We start from the raw sequence: 19468 nt of genomic DNA, 5'->3' as shown, positions 1-19468 counted from the left end.
ATGAAATGATGGAATGAGTAATTTATTAAGGGCTTAGAATAAAGGTATTTGCACAGGTGTTTAGACAGCGATAGATAGATAAATAGATAGATAGATATATAGATAGATAGATAGATAGATAGATAGATAGATAGGTAGATAGATAGATATGAAGAAAAGGTGTTCAAATTAGATTGATTAGGATGACCTTGTAAGCTATCATCTCTTACTCTACATAAGACAGACATGCAGAATCCAGTAGTACCACATTTTCAGTAGCATGCACAAAGAAACCAAGTATCTTTGTATAATTACAGTGTTATGACTGACCAGTATCTTCTCATTGGTGGTTGGTTCTTTATTGACTGCTTCTGTACTACATTCACTGACCACATCACTGCTGACTTTCTTTTCCATCTTATTTTGTGATGGCAGTCCTGTACCATTAGTGGGAGGCATCATATCTCTTTGAGAATCCTCCAGTTTGTTCACTGATTCTAATGTTTGGCTTTGTGTTGATTGTCTCTGTAAACATAAATGGAAAAAACAGGATTATTTTCTCAATGGCTTAATGGCGTTCTGGTTAGCATAATAAAGTTTATGTCCTACTATCTCACATTGCTTTAAAATATATTAACTTAGCCTCGTCTCGTTTTAACATTTAAACATTTGGATATTTACATTTCCTAACAGGCACAGGTCACGGGTAATGCTCTTGCTATATTCTTTCTCAGTTTAAAATGTATCGGCTGGTCTCAACATGTCTAACATGGCTGAAAATAAAATAAAAATCAGTGTATAATGGCAAACTCTTCAACTAAAAAATAAAAACAAAAAAAGACACTAAGGTAACAATGCAGAAGATGTAGATAGCAATTTTGGAAGGGTTGAGAAAAAATATGGAAATTCATTTTAGAAGATATTGCCAGTCACTCTGTCAAAAAAAAAAAAAAAACTAAGGTCTTGGAGAAGATCTCACTTTTCAACCAGCCAGTTTAGAGATTTAAAGAACTCAAGGCAGTCTTAAGGATGAAATGCCTGACCAGTAGCCAGTATTATGAGTATTGTTCTAAATCTGACTCCTCTGTGCTGAAACTACCCAGATTTCAGCAAAATATAAAAGGCAGGATGTTTTTAAGCTAAAGTATATCATTATTTAAATAATTCCTTAGATTGCCAAATCCATATTTAAACGAGACACTCACTACGCTGCTGATGTGGTTGATATTAGTCAATCATACGGTAACTAAAAAGCGCAGGACTTGTCTACATACCTTCTTGTAAAGTAGTGCTTGTCCTGTTTGGCATATAGTTTTCTGAAGTAAAAGCCAATACCAAAGGGCTCTGGCTGACCATGTTTGCAGATGACTGCAAGGTAGGAACAGTCATTGAAAGACTGTCTCAAATAAATAACTGCTATCAAAATCATGCTCTGAAACTAAATGCCAAAAATGCACTTTTGAACCCTTGGGAAGTCATCTACCCCCATGGAACTACCAAATTAACAATAGGCCTCTAAGAGTTGACCCAGCAGTTCAGCATTAGGGAACTTATGTGGACAGTGACCTAACTTTTGACCCACGTGTATCTCTTGTTGTAAGAAAGTCCTTCTGTATTGAACAGCTTATAAACAAAGGGATTGTATCTAAATCTGGGGATGTTATTGTCCCACTTTACTTAGCCCTCATTGGGCCTTGGCAAGTATCTGCTCAGATACATGCAACAACTACTACACCTAGAGAGATACTTTATTAAAAGGATACATGGTCTGCTTTAAAACATGTTCTACATAGACCAACTCAAAGCCTGGTCACTGTACTCAGTATCCTATAGACTGCTAAGACATGACCTGTGTTTGGCATACAAGGCATCTTCTGACATATTACTGATGGATTTACTACACATCAGCAAGTCAAATGTCATTAGAAATACTCTGTCTAGGAATCTAAGCCTATTCTGCAACATCAAAAGAATGGTTTGGAGGGATAGGCATATTTTGCAGGGGATACATTGCTGTGGAACAAAATTCTCATCCACATTCATCCATGACCATCTTCAAGTGCAACTTAGATCTATGTATGGGAAGCAGAAAATTTACTCCAGGACTGGCCCCTGTACTAATGGACATATGCAACTCATAAATCCATTATCGCATGCATGGGTCTCCTCAAATGATCTATACTATGATCCTTCTCATTAGGGATAAAACATAATTATTTACCAGGGGATGTGTAAGGCCAATCTATAACCAAATAGGAGAGGTTGCTTCAAGCACAAAAAGGGGAACTGGCAAGACTAGGTTTAAAATGGACTGCATGCGCAGCTAGCCTAGTACTTACCTATGAACCTATGAACTTATAAAATCAGGACTCATTTTCATACATGTATCAGAGAGCATTTTAGTATAATCTGTAACAGGGATGTTAACACCTGGCAGAAGCATACCACTGAGGTAGATCATGACTGTTACCTTAAATTTCATATTTTGCATCTGGTTTCCAAAAGCTCATAATGGGTAACCATGCAGACAAACATCTTGACTATGAAATCGAGTGACCTTTTGCCAATTAAATAAACATGATTGCGTTGTTGCAGTAGTTTCTGTATATAAATGAGTGCTTGCATGTTTTGGGTTTCCTGTTGTTTTCACTTGAATAAAATGTGTATCTGTTTGTCATATTGTTGATTGTATTATTCAAGATTTAGCTATTAGTACTTCTTTGCTGAGTCATGTTTTTTCCACATTGGTGAGTACTATGTTGCTCACTTTTTACTTTGATCACAATTTCAGCAGGACAGTTATCATGAACCATTATAATTCAAGTATGGCCTGGATTTTGGATAGTATACAATGCCTTAGAAAAGTACATAAAGACGTTTCTTGAAATCCATCTCCAATTTAAGGCAAACTTTCTTTGGGGTTAAAAGTGTGCTGCTAACAGTGCAATCTAAAGAAAATCCTAATCCTTTAGGATGCTACTCATTGAAGTTCTTGCTGCAGTTAGGCATAACATAACTTCTTTTTGTTACTTAACAGGGCTGGAAACACCTAGTGATAAGAAAATATGGTGGGGATTTTTTTACAGTTTTTAAGCACTGAATTAACACATGAGAAAGTTATAGTTCTATAGCTATATTACTGAATTACAAAGGAAAAAGGTTGCAAATAAGTTATAGGTGGAGAGAAGTGAAAATGTTGACATGGACAGGGATCTATATTCTCTCTGTGATGGGAAAGCTATGTCATTACTTGAAGACATCATATTTCTGCGATTATCACCCAGTTTGTTCATTAATTCTGTTACTTCCCTTTGGGTAAATTGTTTCTGTAAGCAGAAGGCTAACAGATTATGGATGTTCAGGTTGGTATTACAAAGAATTGGAGCTTCTGTGTCAAATTGCTCCAATGAGCTGCTTCTACTTTGGCCATTTAAATATTTGGATTTCTGTTTTTCTAGCATGCACAGGTAACAAGCATTACTGTTACATTCATCCTCAGATGTAATCAAAAGTGGCTACTGGTGTCAGTATTTCCAGCTTGATTGATGATGAAATAAAAATGAGATTGAAGCTTTCAGCTACTCAATCAACTGCTCATTGGACCATTTGTAGTGCTGATGAAATATCAAGTGGAAGTCTATGGAACTTGTGGTTTTTAATGGTTTTATAAATTGTACACAATTTGGAGTTCTCTTCAACCAGCTTTATTTGCATCTAGTGAAAGCAAATCAGCATATGACACTGAGACAATTTCTTGGAAATGTGTCAAAGACACAATTAATTTTGAAGAAAGTAAAATGTCTGAGTGCTGTTCAGCTGTACTAACTTTGACATTTTTTCACTGTTGTGGAATTTGGGAGTTTGCCATTTTTGCCACTTTTCTGGAGTTTGGAGGTGTGAGTGTTGCCCCCTCCAAAAAATATATTTTTAATTTTTTTTTTCTGTAGGTAGTTTCCTGAAGATTTTTTTTAACATTTTACCATAGCCAAAACTACCTTTGGTAAGTCCATACGATTCCCAATTTCTCCATCTATAAATAATGTGTAGTGTTGTCTTTTAATAACTTTATTCTTGTCTTGTGAATGAATCCAGTCTTATTTTATTTTAATAACTTTCACTATTTACCAATTATCTTGGCTCTGTCTGCTTCTTATTGGTGCTTAAGGTTTCCTTTTGCATTAGTTCATGACGTATTTTTACTGCCAAGAATGCTATTACTCTCCTTTGAGAATATGTGACTGGTATAGCTTCAGTATTTATTTATATCCAGTATTTAGTAGCATACTCCCCAAGCCTATAAATAAAATCAGCATAATAATGAGAGGTATAACTGATTTCACAAAGGCTGTGTGACTGTTGTTATACACATGCAATCTTTGCTTTTATACTGCAACTTCATTTTTTCATTCTTGACTTCTGAAAGCCAAATGATGCAGAATATTAGAAATGTGCTTCTTTAAGTGATATGACTTGAAATAGGATCTCACAGATCATAGAAATATATTTGCATGCTAGTAGCATAAGGCCCAATGGCTTTACATGGTGTTCTGAGCATGTTAACAATGTGAAACTAGTTTTCTTTTCAGTGCCTCTCAGTTGCAGTGTTTCAAAAGTAAGTTCAGGCACAATATTACACTTGATGCCAGTATCTTTTTATTATTAAGTCTTCTTCATTGGCTTATAGTCATGACAAATACCTCTGACAAAAACCTATTAAGAAACATAATATAATGAAAGCTTCTTAAGGTGTTCTGAATAGTTTGGATTTTCCAATTGTATGATATTTCAAGTTAAGAATTATCATACCTTCTTAAATTCTTTCCGATGGCATGTTAGGGGGCTATAGATTAGTAGGAGTCATTTCAACTGAAGTTAGAATTACATTCAATACTGGATCTGATCAGCCTGGTATAAAGAAGTGCAATGATCTCTGTAAAGTGACTACACATGTACATCAGAATTAGATGGGGTATAGACATTTTTTTTCTGACTTTGTAAAATGCATATTGATCCAAGATTGATTTCTTTTATATGACAAAAAGAAAAACAAATAAAAGGCATTCCCCACCTATAACCCCCACACACACACACACACACATGAGCAGGCACCACTATTATGAAACCTAGAAGGCCACATAGTTGAGATGCCAACTTTTCCACATGTGGAGAACAAAGAAAAGATTAGACTTAACCCATTTTTAATGCCCATCATGTATAAAAAGGTATTGTTTTCCTTTAACTAAAAAATGGAGTATGTTTAAAATTTAAACTATCTACGATTATCAAAAGATATTTAATGACTGTGTCAATTTTTATAGACTCATTTATTTTTGAAATCATAATTTTTGTCATTTTTGCTATTATACTATTTACTAACATTAAAGGTAAAATCCTTACTATCTCACTAGATATGCATTTTTTAAACTCTCCTGGTGAACTTAACCATCTTTTTTTGCAGAAATCATGTTACCCAGTTTGCGATCATCAGTGTATTTTGGAAATCTATAGTCCATTTCCATTGTTATATATGACAAGAATAATCCAAAAAGAAGTGATCCCAATACAGAGCCATGTGGGACACCAGTGGTAATCCGACTCATCTTGGCATATTGCATCCTGATGCTTAAAGTACATTGTTACACTTATTCTACATCTGTTTTTTTTATAGGTAATTTTATTTGTGGATCTATTCCTGTTATTAAAGCCGCAAGTGGTTTGAAACTAAAACAAATATTTTGAATTTTTTGATATTTTAATTTTCCCACACCCACAAATGATGTCGTTAGGTATTGACAATAATTTACATATACTTGCAGTGCATTCTGAGTAATCAAGAATCACCATACGTCGTTAGAGGAACACTACTTATTTACATTATGGGTTCACTAATAGTGCATCAAATGTGCTACATTTCAAGTATGGGTGTTCCACCTGTGAAAAATAGTTTAAAAATTTTATTTTTAAAATACAAGACTCCCTTATTGTTGCATCTCACATGGAAAGCTTGTAGCTTATATACTACTTTAGGTAGTGAGGGATTGTGGGTACACTCTTTCAAGATGTCATGTCAGGCATTTTCAGTTTCAAGAAAATTTTCAATGGCTGGTGCTTATGCATGAAATTTATTTTGGAAATAGCACACTATTTGCCTCAAGCACTTTAAAATTTGATATGGTATATGGTAAGAAGATTACTCCCAATACTAAGGGTTAGTTATTTACATTTGCTAAGGAAAGTGTGACAGTGCACTTCAACCAGTGTTTTACCCATTTCTATACATACTGATTGATACTTAATACTTTTCATTTGTCAATTATTCTGCTATATCGAATAGTGTTAGAAAAATTAGCAAGGTTAAAATAAGAAGCTGGAGCCTCTTCAAAAAATGTCACATGTTTCATATGGAAGGTCTCCCCTTAACAAGCCCATGCATTTCTATAACCAACATAGGATGGTCCCCTGTGGCATTCTGGGTAAGATCATTTTGACTTTCTCCATGATTTTACATGGAATGTTGGTCAGACTGGTGGGTTTGCAGTTGTTTGGGTCTGATGTTTCCTCCCTTTTATCAGCTAGTGCTATTACAGCTTTGTCATTGTAGGTCAGATATATGCATACATGGTAGCAATTTGATTAACATAACTGACAGGACTTAATCAAAATTTCCTTGGTTCTTTGTAAGAAAACACCAGGTACACTGCTGGGTCCCATTTGAATTTTTTTTAATTTCACTTGCGACAGCAGTTACATAGTTATAGAAGTGATTCCTCATCCTGTTATCTGTATAGCACCCTGAGATTTTTTTTTAATCTACACAAATTTTCCCACAATCACATTTATTGTGCCCTGTGGCTGGATGATCACATCACTGATTATGGACAGCAGATGACGTACACAGATTTTCCATTTCACTTATGGGTTGCCTGTACCATTTGAAAAAAAATAAAAACAGATCTATACTTTATTCAGTCTACACTTGTTTTTATGACTAGGATACTTTTGAAAGCTAATTAGCATCTCCTTTTTCTACTGCATATCATTATTAATTTTGTGATTTCCAACAACTTTTTTTTCTGACTTTACCTGTATAGCTGTGTCACCAGTATGTGGTCAAAAATGAACATATTAGTAATACCATGAAAACCACTGGATGAATCCTTTCATTTACCACATCCTAGTTTTTATTGCTAAACTCAAAGAAGTAAGATTAATTTATGACTGGGTGTGAATTTACACTTTAGAAAAAAATATAACAATATTATGATTTGTGTTAATTGCACACGATAAAGCCATGACAGAGGAGTATTAGGCTCATAGGTCTTTCAGCACTGTCTCTAACATAATAGCAGATTTTACACTGCTTGTTCCAAACTGTTCTGATACATGCATTTAGTTAATTAATATCCATTATTTGATGCTGATTAGTTTACCCAGTCAATGTCCAGGTGATTAAAATCACTCCTAAAGACTGGATGTTCACTAAATTTTGCATGTTGGTGTTTAGTCCCCAAGTCCTCATACTCAGCGTCGATCACAGAAGGTGTGCTGGACTCCTATAATACTATGTACAGTGCCATTGATATCAGTTATTGTTTATACAGTTTCTAGTCTTGAAATATTTTTTTTGGCTTCTCACTTTTAGGCATCGTTTTACAAAGATTGAGAGATACTCGCCTGTCCTGCCAAATCTATCAAAAGGAAGTGTAACATGAAATTTATTATATGCATTTCGTAGCTTTAAACTATGCTTCATCAATGGTATAGCCATCAGTGCCTTCCAAGAAAAGGAAAGCTTCTAGGCCATTAATTTATAATGTCAGTCTTTCAGCAAAACAACAAGGAACATTTTTTCAAGACTGCAGATTGCTCACAAAAAAAGAAAAGAAAAAAGAGGATAATATGTACATAAAGAGAAGGAAAAACCTTCAGACAAGTCTATATTTCTTCTAGGATATACTTTAATTTATTTTTAGGTGTTAAAATGCTTTTCTTTTGTGAATGGTGTGGTGGCTTTCTTTTATAAACAGTATTGTAGCAAAATAAAGTGTATCAATTTCCTTATTGTAGTATTTTTCAACCAGAACACAGGTACTAGGGTCCAAGTGCAAGATGTTTTAAACAGTGAACTTACCCTGTTTATAAATTACTTCACTATATTAATGCAATATTTACTTTGGCTTTGCTTCATTATTTTCTGGCCAAGTATAAGTAGCTCACACTTTTGGCCAATTTAGAGTGTTCAGTACACTAGAGCGCCTGGAGGAAACTGACACAAACACATGTAGGGCATGCAAACTTGGCACAGAAGGCACCCTAGCCGAGATTCAGACTATATGTAGATTTATAGATTTCCTCCAGGTGCTCCAGTTTCCTCCCACTTTCCAAAGACATACAGTCAGTGTACTGAACACTCTATATGGGCCATAGGGGTGTGCGTTAGTCTGTGAGAGAGAGACAGAGACAGACAGACAGATACATATATATATTTATATATATATATATATATATATATATTTATATATATATATATATATATATATATATATATATATATATACATATATATATATATATATATATACATACATATATATATATATATATATATATATATATATATATATATACACACACACACACACACACACACACACACACACACACACACATATATATATATATATATATATACACACACATATATATATATATATATATATATATATATATATATATATATATATGTGTGTGTGTGTGTAGGTTTACATTTAAAATTTCAAGGGAAGGTTTGGTGACTACAGGATGTCGAATTACGATTGGCTCTCCTGTGTTGCCGAACCTTCAATTGTGCGAGTCCCAGTTCAGCAAATGCACAGTGCATTTGCACAGATGCAGTCGATCTTGTAACTAGAGATCGCGGTACAGTGGGGATTGGGAAATTTACCCTTTCCCCACTGTAGTGCAATCTCAAAATTGGAATATATAATGTGCATGGGGTGTGGGTGGCACAGTCCCCCATGGAGAGGTGCAGGGGGCTTGACCCCCTGCAAAATCATCATGTCATGTGGTGTGCAGTGTCAGACTGCACACCACAATGTTGAGAAAGGTGAAATTCACAACAAGAAGTGTGTTTGTGACATTCTGACCTTCTCTTCTCGACTTTCTGCGTTTACATTTTAAGTCGACATTGAAGGTCGGTCTATCTTTTGAGTGTCGACTATATGATAGTAAACCTGTATATGTGTGTGTGTGTGTGTGTGTGTGTGTGTGTGTGTGTGTGTGTGTGTGTGTGTGTGTGTGTGTGTGTGTGTGTGTGTGTGTATATATATATATATATATATATATATATATTAATTTAAATATTTGTTATATATTTAATTTATATGTTTGTTGACCAGATAGCCCCACTGGACAGAATTGCCCTTTTTATTCGCAACCATGGATCAATGTGTCTCATTGAGTGACTTGCTTAAAGTAAACAAATGAAGGTTCATCAATCCAACCCTGTGTCCTTGCCACAGGAAGCAATGCATCAAGAGCTAACAGCTTTAGTCTTCTGTGCTAACTGTTAAATTTGCACTCTGTCCTAAGTGCAGGGCACTTTCTCTCTCTACATAATATATACATATATATATATATATATATATATATATATATATATATATATATATATACATAAATCATTATATATAAATATATGGATGGCATACTTTGAATCGAATGTCCGTAATACTGACGAACAAAATGTCAACAGGCTACTGTACATGCTGAAAGGATTAACCTCAGAGCATCTAAAATAAAAAGCAAGTGTTTTGCAGAGGAGCAAGCCACCTGCACTCTCTATATGGGGGAGGGGCTGCACCGCTATCACCCCTGCTAATTTTAAATACTAACTTCTACATTGCACAATCCACAGGAAAAGGGCATATTCCCCTACCCATGGACTGTCACTCTCGCACACCTGTCAGCCATCTGTTGACCAAGCAAATGTCATCATTTGATCATTTCACTGAAAAGTACCAAATCATATATACCTAGATCTAGCTCTTGATCTAGATGTAAATATTGATATACAAGGAGAGAGAGAGAGAGGCAGAGAGAGAAAGAGAGAAAGAGGAGGTAGCAAGCCTTGAACATGATGACTTCTGGTTCAAGGTAAAAAAGAAAGGTCTGTAGAGGGAAATCTGGAAGAAGTAAAGCATAGTGGGTGAATACCAACAGAAGATGGACCAGCCAGCAGTGTTTAAAACTGCACCAAGAGAGGAACAACTGTGTATTTTCTTTGGTAGGCAGATGACAGTCACAGAGGATGTTAAAAGGGTGAAAAACAGGATGGCAGCAAAAGAAGATGGCAGAATTAAATGAGATATGGGATTACAACAAAAGGATTTCTGTTTGCAATAAATGGATAAATGAAAAACTGGATGATCTAGAGAAAAAGCCAAGAAGAAAAACATCAGAATCACAGATATCCAGGAAATAATAATGGATACAGACTTAGAAATTTTCATACTAGACCTCCTGAAAGACAGGTTACTGCTACAAAATATGTCAGAAGCAATAACTGAGGAGATATTCAGGGTATGGAGAAGAAATGCAGAGAAAGAGTGGTCAGCATTGCATGTACTAGCCTGTGCACATGAATATAAAATGAACAAGGAGACTGTGCAACAAGCACAAGCACTACAAGTAATCCCACATTGTGGCATGTATATCAAAATAGTGGAGGACTTCTCTGATCAATTAATTAAGTAGTGAAAAGCCTTGGTACAGAAAATAAATGGACTAAAATGTACGTGAGTAATGCCATGAATCAGCTATCACAAGATGTTCACAGTGAGCTGGAGAGGCATTCTGAAGTAGAACTGAAATAAATCGGATTCATTGGAGAGGTAATGCACAGCAGGAGACAAATAAAAGGAGAAAAACAACACGTTTGAATTTTCCACTGGAAACTGGAATAGGAAATCAGCTTACCAGCAGACAAACTGGAGCAGATGTAGAGATAGTACAGGAGCAAGCATGGCAGTGGGAAAAAGCTGAGAGAAGTCGACCTGACTACCCCAGAGAATGAGAGGAAGGGCGCCCTAGGAAGAGCAAGCAAAGGAAAAGCAATCCTGAAAGAGAATTGTAATGCAGAGAACCAAAATCCAGAATAGAAGACATAGGAAATGCAAAACTCCTATCAGTAGAAACAGTACAGAAGACTGAAACAGGATGGCAAAGACAGAAACAAAAGTACAGGGGGTAGAAGTGGCACATTATGTAGATGGGGAGCCACCCAGTTGGAGATCTCAGGATGATTCAGATGTGAATAGTTGGACCAGGGAATAGATTATAAAGATAGATCAACTGTGGAGCAGCAGGGGAAGGTAACATATCTAGATCACAGAGAAATGAAGAGGCAGTAAGTAAGTGAAGAGAAGGAGCGAACAGTGTAAGCTGATAGAATGGAATCTGATAAACAATCAAAACACACTAACATCAACATTAATTAACAAACAAAGGCAGCTGAAATAAGAAAGTAAGGAGAGAGTGCCACTTGCACCGGGCAAGCACATCCAACAAAGTGAGAATCTTTCCATATATAAACTAAGCTTGTAATAAATTTCAACACATTAATAAAGAGATAAAAAGTGAATGCTACAGCACACACAGTGAGAGACTGTTACTAGACAAAATATAGAGTGGTGACTGGAAGAATGAATGATGTGAGGAGGGTGAGAAATATGAGGTTTGTAGTAATATTTAATAAAATGAAAAGAGGTAAGGAAGAATCCCAGGATTGAGAGAGGCAACAAACAGTGAGGTAGTAAATGAATGTAAGGAGTGGAAGGTTCATCGGTAGGTAGGTACTAGACTATCTGCCTGAGGGCATTTATAAGCCTAGCCAGAGTGTGTCAACTTTCGCAGCAGAAATCTAGCAAGAAGGAAGAGGAATATATAAAAGGAAATAAAGACACTAATACGTGTGGGGAAGTAAGAAATAAGAAACAATGGAGGTTGGACGAAGACAGGAAACTGAGATGCAGTGTAACCATCGCCTTTGTGTTCGACTGCTGTGGGCTACAGTAGGGATAGATTAAGGGCGTGTTAGAAAGAAGAGAAAAGGAGCATGAAGGTATGAGGCAAACAAACAAACAACTGGAGAAGAGACAAGACTTACAGGCAGATGAGAAAGGATGGACCAAGGAGTATGGGGGCATGGCTGAGGTATAAAGCATATAACTGCTGTCTGAAGAGAGAAAAATATTACATGGATAATGCGGTAGGGATATGAGCATTAGCGAATGCCTCAGAACAAGATTTTTGGCTCAGAATAGAGACAGAGGAGTAGGTAGACAGTCAGAAGATGCAGGAGAAAAGAAGGAAACATCAAGAAGAGAACAGAGAAGCAGCTGAAACTAGCCACATGGATCACAAGACGAGTATCAGACCCAATATAAAGAAGAAGGGTACATGCCAGACTGAAAAGACGAGAAGGAGACAATGCATAATTGCAGGAATCTAAATGTAAAGAAGAAAGGAAGGAAAAACACTCATCCAATAATTGCAACAACTATAGAAACTAGAATAAAATAGAAACGACCAGCCAGTATACCAAGATAGATTAAATAAAACTCTGACATCTCGGCAAAAAGTCGTCAAGGAGTAAAACATATTACAAAACACTTGCCTTAAATATCTAAAACAATGAACACTTAATTACATAATTAAATAAGCAACCTCCAATTACATTCTTCATTTAACCCTCTGGGGATAGAGTATCAAATTTTAGAACGTAAATAGATTCCTGTAATAACAACTGTTTTTTTACTAAAATTGCGTCAAACTGGGACACCTTTACTTCCTCCAGTATAATGCCCTGTAACCCCTTACTGTCCCCCTAATGAACCAAATTAAACTGTGTAGCTATTGAACTTTCTTCTTTTTTATTTAGAATATCTCTTACATGTTCCAATAGCCTAATTTTAAAAAGTCTCTTGGTTTCCTCAATATAAAATTTGTCACAGGGGCATCTCAGAGCATATACAATACCCTCTGTGTTGCAATTAAAATGATCACACACTTTAAAGAAAATATTATTGATTTTCAAAGAAATCATTAACCACAAATTTACAAGCTTTACTCCTACCACAAGCAAATGTTCCATGTGTAGTTAGAGTATATAGTATATTTAAAGGTGGGTGCTAAACCTACCCCTTACTAAAAAGATTTGTATATTTTTTTCCTTTTCTCTATGAAACAAAAATCTTCTCATTTAACCACTTCAACACACCTTGAGATGAAGTAAAATATTTCCAAAAATGTTTTACCTGATTCACAACTTTGGAACTAAAACAACTGTATGTTGTAACAAAATAGATGGTTCCAGCTTTTTCTGTTCTATTCATTATTTCCTGGGTGTTCCTTCCCCCATAAAAAAGTGTTACTTCCACTCACCTTCTCTATAAATCTCTCCCAACTTTTACTGATTGTTTTATGATTATAGCCCCTATTTTTAAACATCTCAAGGGTTCTACCCAACTCATAATTTAAATCTCTATCATTGTTACATAATCTAGATAGCTGCAGACATTCCCCAAAGGGGATAGCCTGAAGAGTATGGGGAGGATGGCAACTTTGTCTATGTAGAAATTGTATACCACCTTCAAATTTTCTATGGACAGTTGTTTTTAAAGATTTTCCATCTGAGATGTCAAGTATAACATCTAAAAACAGAACCCTGGTCCCAGTCTTCAGGCCATCAAATTTTAATTCAAATCTATTATTTTGTAGTCCCTCTACAAATTCACTCACTTTTTCTTGTCCCCCCTCTTAAAATAAGGTCATCTATGAACTTATAATATCTAATGACGTGCTTGACATAAAATTCTGCTCTAAACAAGTATTCCAACTCAAATAAGCCCATACTGAGATTAGCATAAGTGGGGCAAAAGCTGCTTCCATCGCTATGCCCTTTTTTCGATAATACAACTCATTATTAAACTAAAAAAATTGTTTGTGAAACAGAAATATAACAATTCTATAATGTATTCAGTCGCAGGACTAGTTCCCAAAAAGAACCTCAGGGCTTCGATTCCAAAAGTATGTTGAATACTCGTGTATAAACGTTTTACATCTAAGGTGACCCAAAACATATTGTTATTCCATTTAACATCACTCACTTTATGTAAAAAATCAAACACATCGCAAATATAGGAAGAGAGGGAACACACTTTAAGTAACAAATAAGTGTGAAGGAAGTGACCAATTTTATTCAAAAAATTATCACGACCTGAGACTATGGGTCTATCAGGTGGCTACATGAGATTCTTATGTATTTTGGGAAGACAATAGAAATATGCCATCTTGCAACCTTCTGTAGTAAATTTTCTCTTTGCATCTACATCAGTGAAATATCCTAACCTAAAGCCCTTATTTAGCAACACTTCATATTCTTTTCTTGCAGTGTCATATGCATTAATATCCACTCTTTCATATACATCTCTGTCACTAAGATGTTCTTCACACATTGCTAAATATTGAGTGTATGACATGGTTACTAATTTATTCCCTTTGTTGGCTGGCTTAAAGATTATATCCCTACTTTTACTTAAGGCTTGTAAAGCTTTCCATTCTAACAGGATTAGGTTGTAGTTAATGTTATATTTCTTCTTTACAAACTCCTGATATTCATTATTAACAACAAAATTCAGCATTTCTGAAAAATATAGTACACGCTCATTCATAAACGGAGGTATGAACATGCTCTCATAATTCACATCACTTGTATCAAAGTGAATATAAGCATTACATTCAGTTTCTGAATTGCATGAATAAAAACTTTCACATGAAGTGTCAAGACTATTTTCCATTACATCTGTTGTCTGTTCATTAGAAACATTCTTAAAAAAAATATTTCAGATATAACTTTCTACTCAGTCTAAAAATGTCACATTTCATCTCATATAAATGCGGGAGAACTGTAGGTATGATTTTCAAACCAAGGTTCAATACTGCATATTCAATGCTGGAAAAAGAATGTCCAGATAAATTCACAACATAATGATTACAGTCAAAAGGAGAGGAATCGTTACCATTTACCTCATTTATATCATTGTGGTTGATGCTTTCCTCGTTGCACCATGTTTGACTGCTCATGTTGGCGTTTTGTTCCTTGTTTACTCCTCTATAATTATTGAAGCCAATCTGAAAGCTTTGGTTGAACTGTCTAGTTTGCTGAGCTGGTGGAAGTGGGGGATATTCATCGTTTTCTCCATTTTCATCTTCAAAAAAAGTGTAGTACCCTTCGGATGCCAAGAATGAGGAGTCATGGTACTGTGCATCACTTCCTGCTTGTGTAAATTTGACGTGATTATGTTTTTTTTTTTTCCAATTGGCTCTTTTTGAAAAAGCTTTCCCATTTTCAAAGTCCCGCAAATCACAAAGTAACTTGCCCTTCTTTCTGTCAGTCAGTTCCATTTCATAACCTTTCAATCTGTTGTTAATGTCAACTAAAAATTTGTCCAAAAAATCTGAACAAGAGCCCGAAGACAGGGTACAACACACGGTGCGAATGTATTCTTTCAGCTCTTTCTGTCTTACCCTGTCTCATTCTAGCAAAATGCTGAGCCATTCCGAAGTACACTTATGAGTAGCTGCTACCCACCACTTGTGAAATAAAGCATCAGTTTCATTTTCCAAGTTAAATGGCAGAGACGAATCTTTATATATCCTTAAACCTCTAGGGGTAATGTCTAAATCAAGATATTTCTGTAGGCTTTGCAAGTTAAAATATGTTGTAGTCTCTTTCCAAATGTTTATCTCAAGTTGTTCAAATAAGGGCTTACTTTCCACTGGAAGAGATGCTGACAGTTTGCAACCCACATTATTAAGTGTATTATTGCACCTTTTACTTCTCTCTTCTTCCCATCTGTCCCACAATGTCTGGATATTCGGTCCACCATCATTATCCTGGATACCATTGCATCGTATAGTACTTACCAGGAAACTGTCCATTGACCGTTGACTGTTATCCATGAGGACCCTCACGGGAAACTCGAGAAAAGTTAAAGGATGGATCACTGGCCATGTAAATGAGTGAACAACAATTGTAACAGTTATAGAAACTAGAATAAAATAGAAACGACCAGCCAGTATACCAAGATAGATTTAATAAAATTCTGACATCTCGGCAAAAAGCCTTCAAGGAGTAAAACACAATAAAAAAACACTTGCCTTAAATATCTAAAACAATTAACACTTAATTACATAATTAAATAATCAAATTACATTCTTCAATTAACCCTCTGGGGGATAGAGTATCACATTTTAGAATGTAAATAGATTCTTTTAATAACAACTGTTTTTTTACTAAAATTGCATCAAAGTGGGACACCTTTGCTTTCTCTCGTATATTGCCCTGTAGCCCCTTACTGTAAAACACTCATCCAAAACTACCCAAACAGGGAGAGGTACAGTAAAACTAGCAGATAGAAAAGGGAAGTGGCAATCTTATACAGAAGGGGGTCCGGGTGGTAATAGAGTGGGTGTTGTGAAGTCAGGTAGGATAACGGCTTATTTTGCAAAGAAGAGTAGGAAGGAGAACATGAATAATTAGAAACATATCTGTGCCCAATAATGATGAAGAAAATTTCTTTAACGACTTTGTTGAACAGTGTGAACAGATGAAATGGGAGGGGCTTGAGCTCATAGAAAGAGACTTCAGCGTAATAATGGTCCCACTAAAAGAGACTTTTCTCCAAGCAAGAATACAAAACAAATCAAAAATGATAATGGTACTTGAGAAAAAAATGATAGAAAACAGGTAGAAGGACATACATAGCTTTAAAGAACAGTATGGTACAAGCAAGCAGTCTTGGCCTATTCCTTGGGAGAGGACCCTCACTACAGGGGTTAGATATGGTTGAAAAATGGAGAGATACCTGGTAGATTAGTCAGGAAGAATGGGAGACCAATGGGTAGAGATGGTAAAATTGTCAGTGTAAGCAACAACACAGGAAAGAATTATGGAAAGTAATTTGAATAATAATAAAGGAAAATGACTAAAACAGACAAGAGATAAAGGAACTTTGGTGGGATGGAGCAAAAATGACAAGTGGGATGAATAATGACAGCAGATGGCTGGAGAAGGAGGAAAATAAACAAGGAAGTAGACAAAGCCGAACAGCACCTAGCAGAAATACAAAGGAAAGGCTGGTTGGAGTAAGAAGGTAAAAGTAGTAATAAGGTAAGGGATGAGGAGATAAGAGTAGAATTAAAGGGAAAATCACAATGGACATGGATACAGAACAGTATTGGAGAAACCACTAGTTTGTAGCATTGAATCACTGGGAAAATAACTTGCAAGGAATTACAATCCAAGAAGAAAACAGAATATCAAATGGGATAAAGAGTAGCACAGAAGAGATAGAGTTTGAAGTCAAAAAGGTGAGTGAGGATTTCATGAAGTTTTACAGTAAATAAATCACAGTGGGAGGAGAAGAAAGAGAAATTCAAAATAAGTGACCCATGGAAGAGCACAAACTCCAAGAGTACAGAGGAAGAGAAAGAAAAAAATAATACTCAGTATGCATGAAAAAAAATCAGGGGGACCAGTTAGGATCCCCCAGAAAACTATAATGATCAGAAGGGCAAGGCTAACAATCATAACAAAGAAGAGAGGAGATACACTAGAAGTAGAAAATGATAGGCCTAGTTTACTCGTAATCATAAAGAATGTGGCTAAGTCCTCACACAGAGGTTAGATAAGACATTACCAGAAGTAATACAAGAGGTACAGAATGGGTTTGTAATGAAAAGGACAGTGGAAACAACTGGTGAACTTTCACAGAATTCATGTGTGAAGATGAAAAGAAAGGGGGGATGTCTTCTTTGAACTTTGAAATTGTTGTGGAGGTACTTGAAAGGAGATGGTTAAAGTTAGATTTATCAGATGGGTCAGCACAATATACACAAACACAAATAAGATACTGGTAAATATCAAAGACACAGGAACAGTTGAAGTACAGAGGCGTATGACAGGGATATCCATTATTGCTGGGACTATTTACTGTTGTTGTAGAAAGGTTTGTGTTAAAAGCAAGGAAGGCAATGACAGACCTGGAAGAAAGACAGGAGGTAAAATCCAAATTTCTGATATGTGCAGATGATTGTATGCCAGCCAGTGTTTGATGTCTTCAATCAAGTCTCAGGGCTGAAATGCAGGAGAAAGAAAACAAGTTTAGTACACCATTGACATGGAAAGAAGAAACAGAGGAAACAACTTGAAGTGGAATATGCAAAGTATTGGCACATATATGTTGGAAACACAGTAGATAAAACCTTATGGAGATCTACAGTAAGGAAAGGGAATAACATAAAAAAGACACAAAGGACAAAATGAAGTAGATAGAATAAACATGGTACAATGATGGTACTGATGGATATGTTTCACATACTGAGAAATCTAGCAACTGACCCACAGAAGAAGGAAATGCAGGAGATGTAACAGGAGACAGAGGACTGGTTAAAGCGAGGAAGACAGGGGCAGATACAGCTTAAAGGAAAAACATCAGAATGGGTGAAAAGAATGAGGTGACTGGAGTCTCCCATACTTTCCCACCTGTGCACTAACCTATCAAATAAGAGGAGGAAAAAAAAGGAGAGAGAGAAGATGGAGAGAGAGAATGTATATATACAGAAATGCATAGGTACTGGAGGTCCTGAGGAACATAACATGGGAACAGGGAGGCAGCAAGCCACAGTGGCAGAAGGAGGGATGGAGAAGAACATACGGAAAAAGAAAGTGGAAGATAAGGGATGAATTATGGAATGTGGGAGAGGGTGGAGGATTTTGTTAAAATAGGTAATGAAAAGAAAACTGTGTTTAAAGGTCTACAGGAAGTGTAGCAGCAGTGTGCACCCTACAAAACAGATATGTAGTAAATCAATAATGATATGGCAAGACAGCTATAAATAAATGAGAGGAAGACACACTGGAAGTTTGCATTTGTAGTAAATCAATAATGATATGGCAAGACAGCTATAAATAAATGAGAGGAAGACACACTGGAAGTTTGCATTTGTAGTAAATCAATAATGATATGGCAAGACAGCTATAAATAAATGAGAGGAAGACACACTGGAAGTTTGCATTTGTAGTAAATCAATAATGATATGGCAAGACAGCTATAAATAAATGAGAGGAAGACACACTGGAAGTTTGCATTTGTAGTAAATCAATAATGATATGGCAAGACAGCTATAAATAAATGAGAGGAAGACACACGGGAAGTTTGCATTTGTAGAGATATTAGGAGCAAAGGTAAAATGGAAAGAAAGTGCTAAAGATACAAAGAACTATGTCAGCACAAGAAAAGATTGTGAAAATAACTTAGAAGAGAGTGCAAGAAATGGTAGAACATGAATTATACAGAGGCTTTGTCAATCTGACAAGGAGATGGAGAAACATGGCAAAAATGAGGGTGAGGGAAAAGAAAAGGTA

The 19468-nt window shown here is 35.8% G+C and overlaps 1 protein-coding gene across 1 annotated transcript in view; it reads right to left on the bottom strand.

The window, feature by feature from the left end:
* The window catches only part of LOC122815066, a 210166-nt gene extending 194164 nt beyond the window's left edge, over window positions 1–16002 (bottom strand). Inside the window, exons 1-4 of the mRNA XM_044087310.1 lie at window positions 15813–16002; window positions 14980–15476; window positions 14370–14867; window positions 310–504 (exon numbers count right to left, since the gene is read on the bottom strand). Coding sequence (XP_043943245.1) covers window positions 310–504; window positions 14370–14867; window positions 14980–15476; window positions 15813–16002 — 1380 coding nt within the window. The remainder of the gene's footprint in view (window positions 1–309; window positions 505–14369; window positions 14868–14979; window positions 15477–15812) is intronic.
* Window positions 16003–19468: the final 3466 nt, after the last annotated feature.

The sequence above is a fragment of the Protopterus annectens genome, chromosome 11.part0 (assembly GCF_019279795.1).
Source record: "Protopterus annectens isolate FY-2018-M chromosome 11.part0, PAN1.0, whole genome shotgun sequence".
Lineage (NCBI taxonomy): Eukaryota > Metazoa > Chordata > Ceratodontiformes > Protopteridae > Protopterus > Protopterus annectens.
This window is presented reverse-complemented; position numbering and strand designations above follow the sequence as displayed.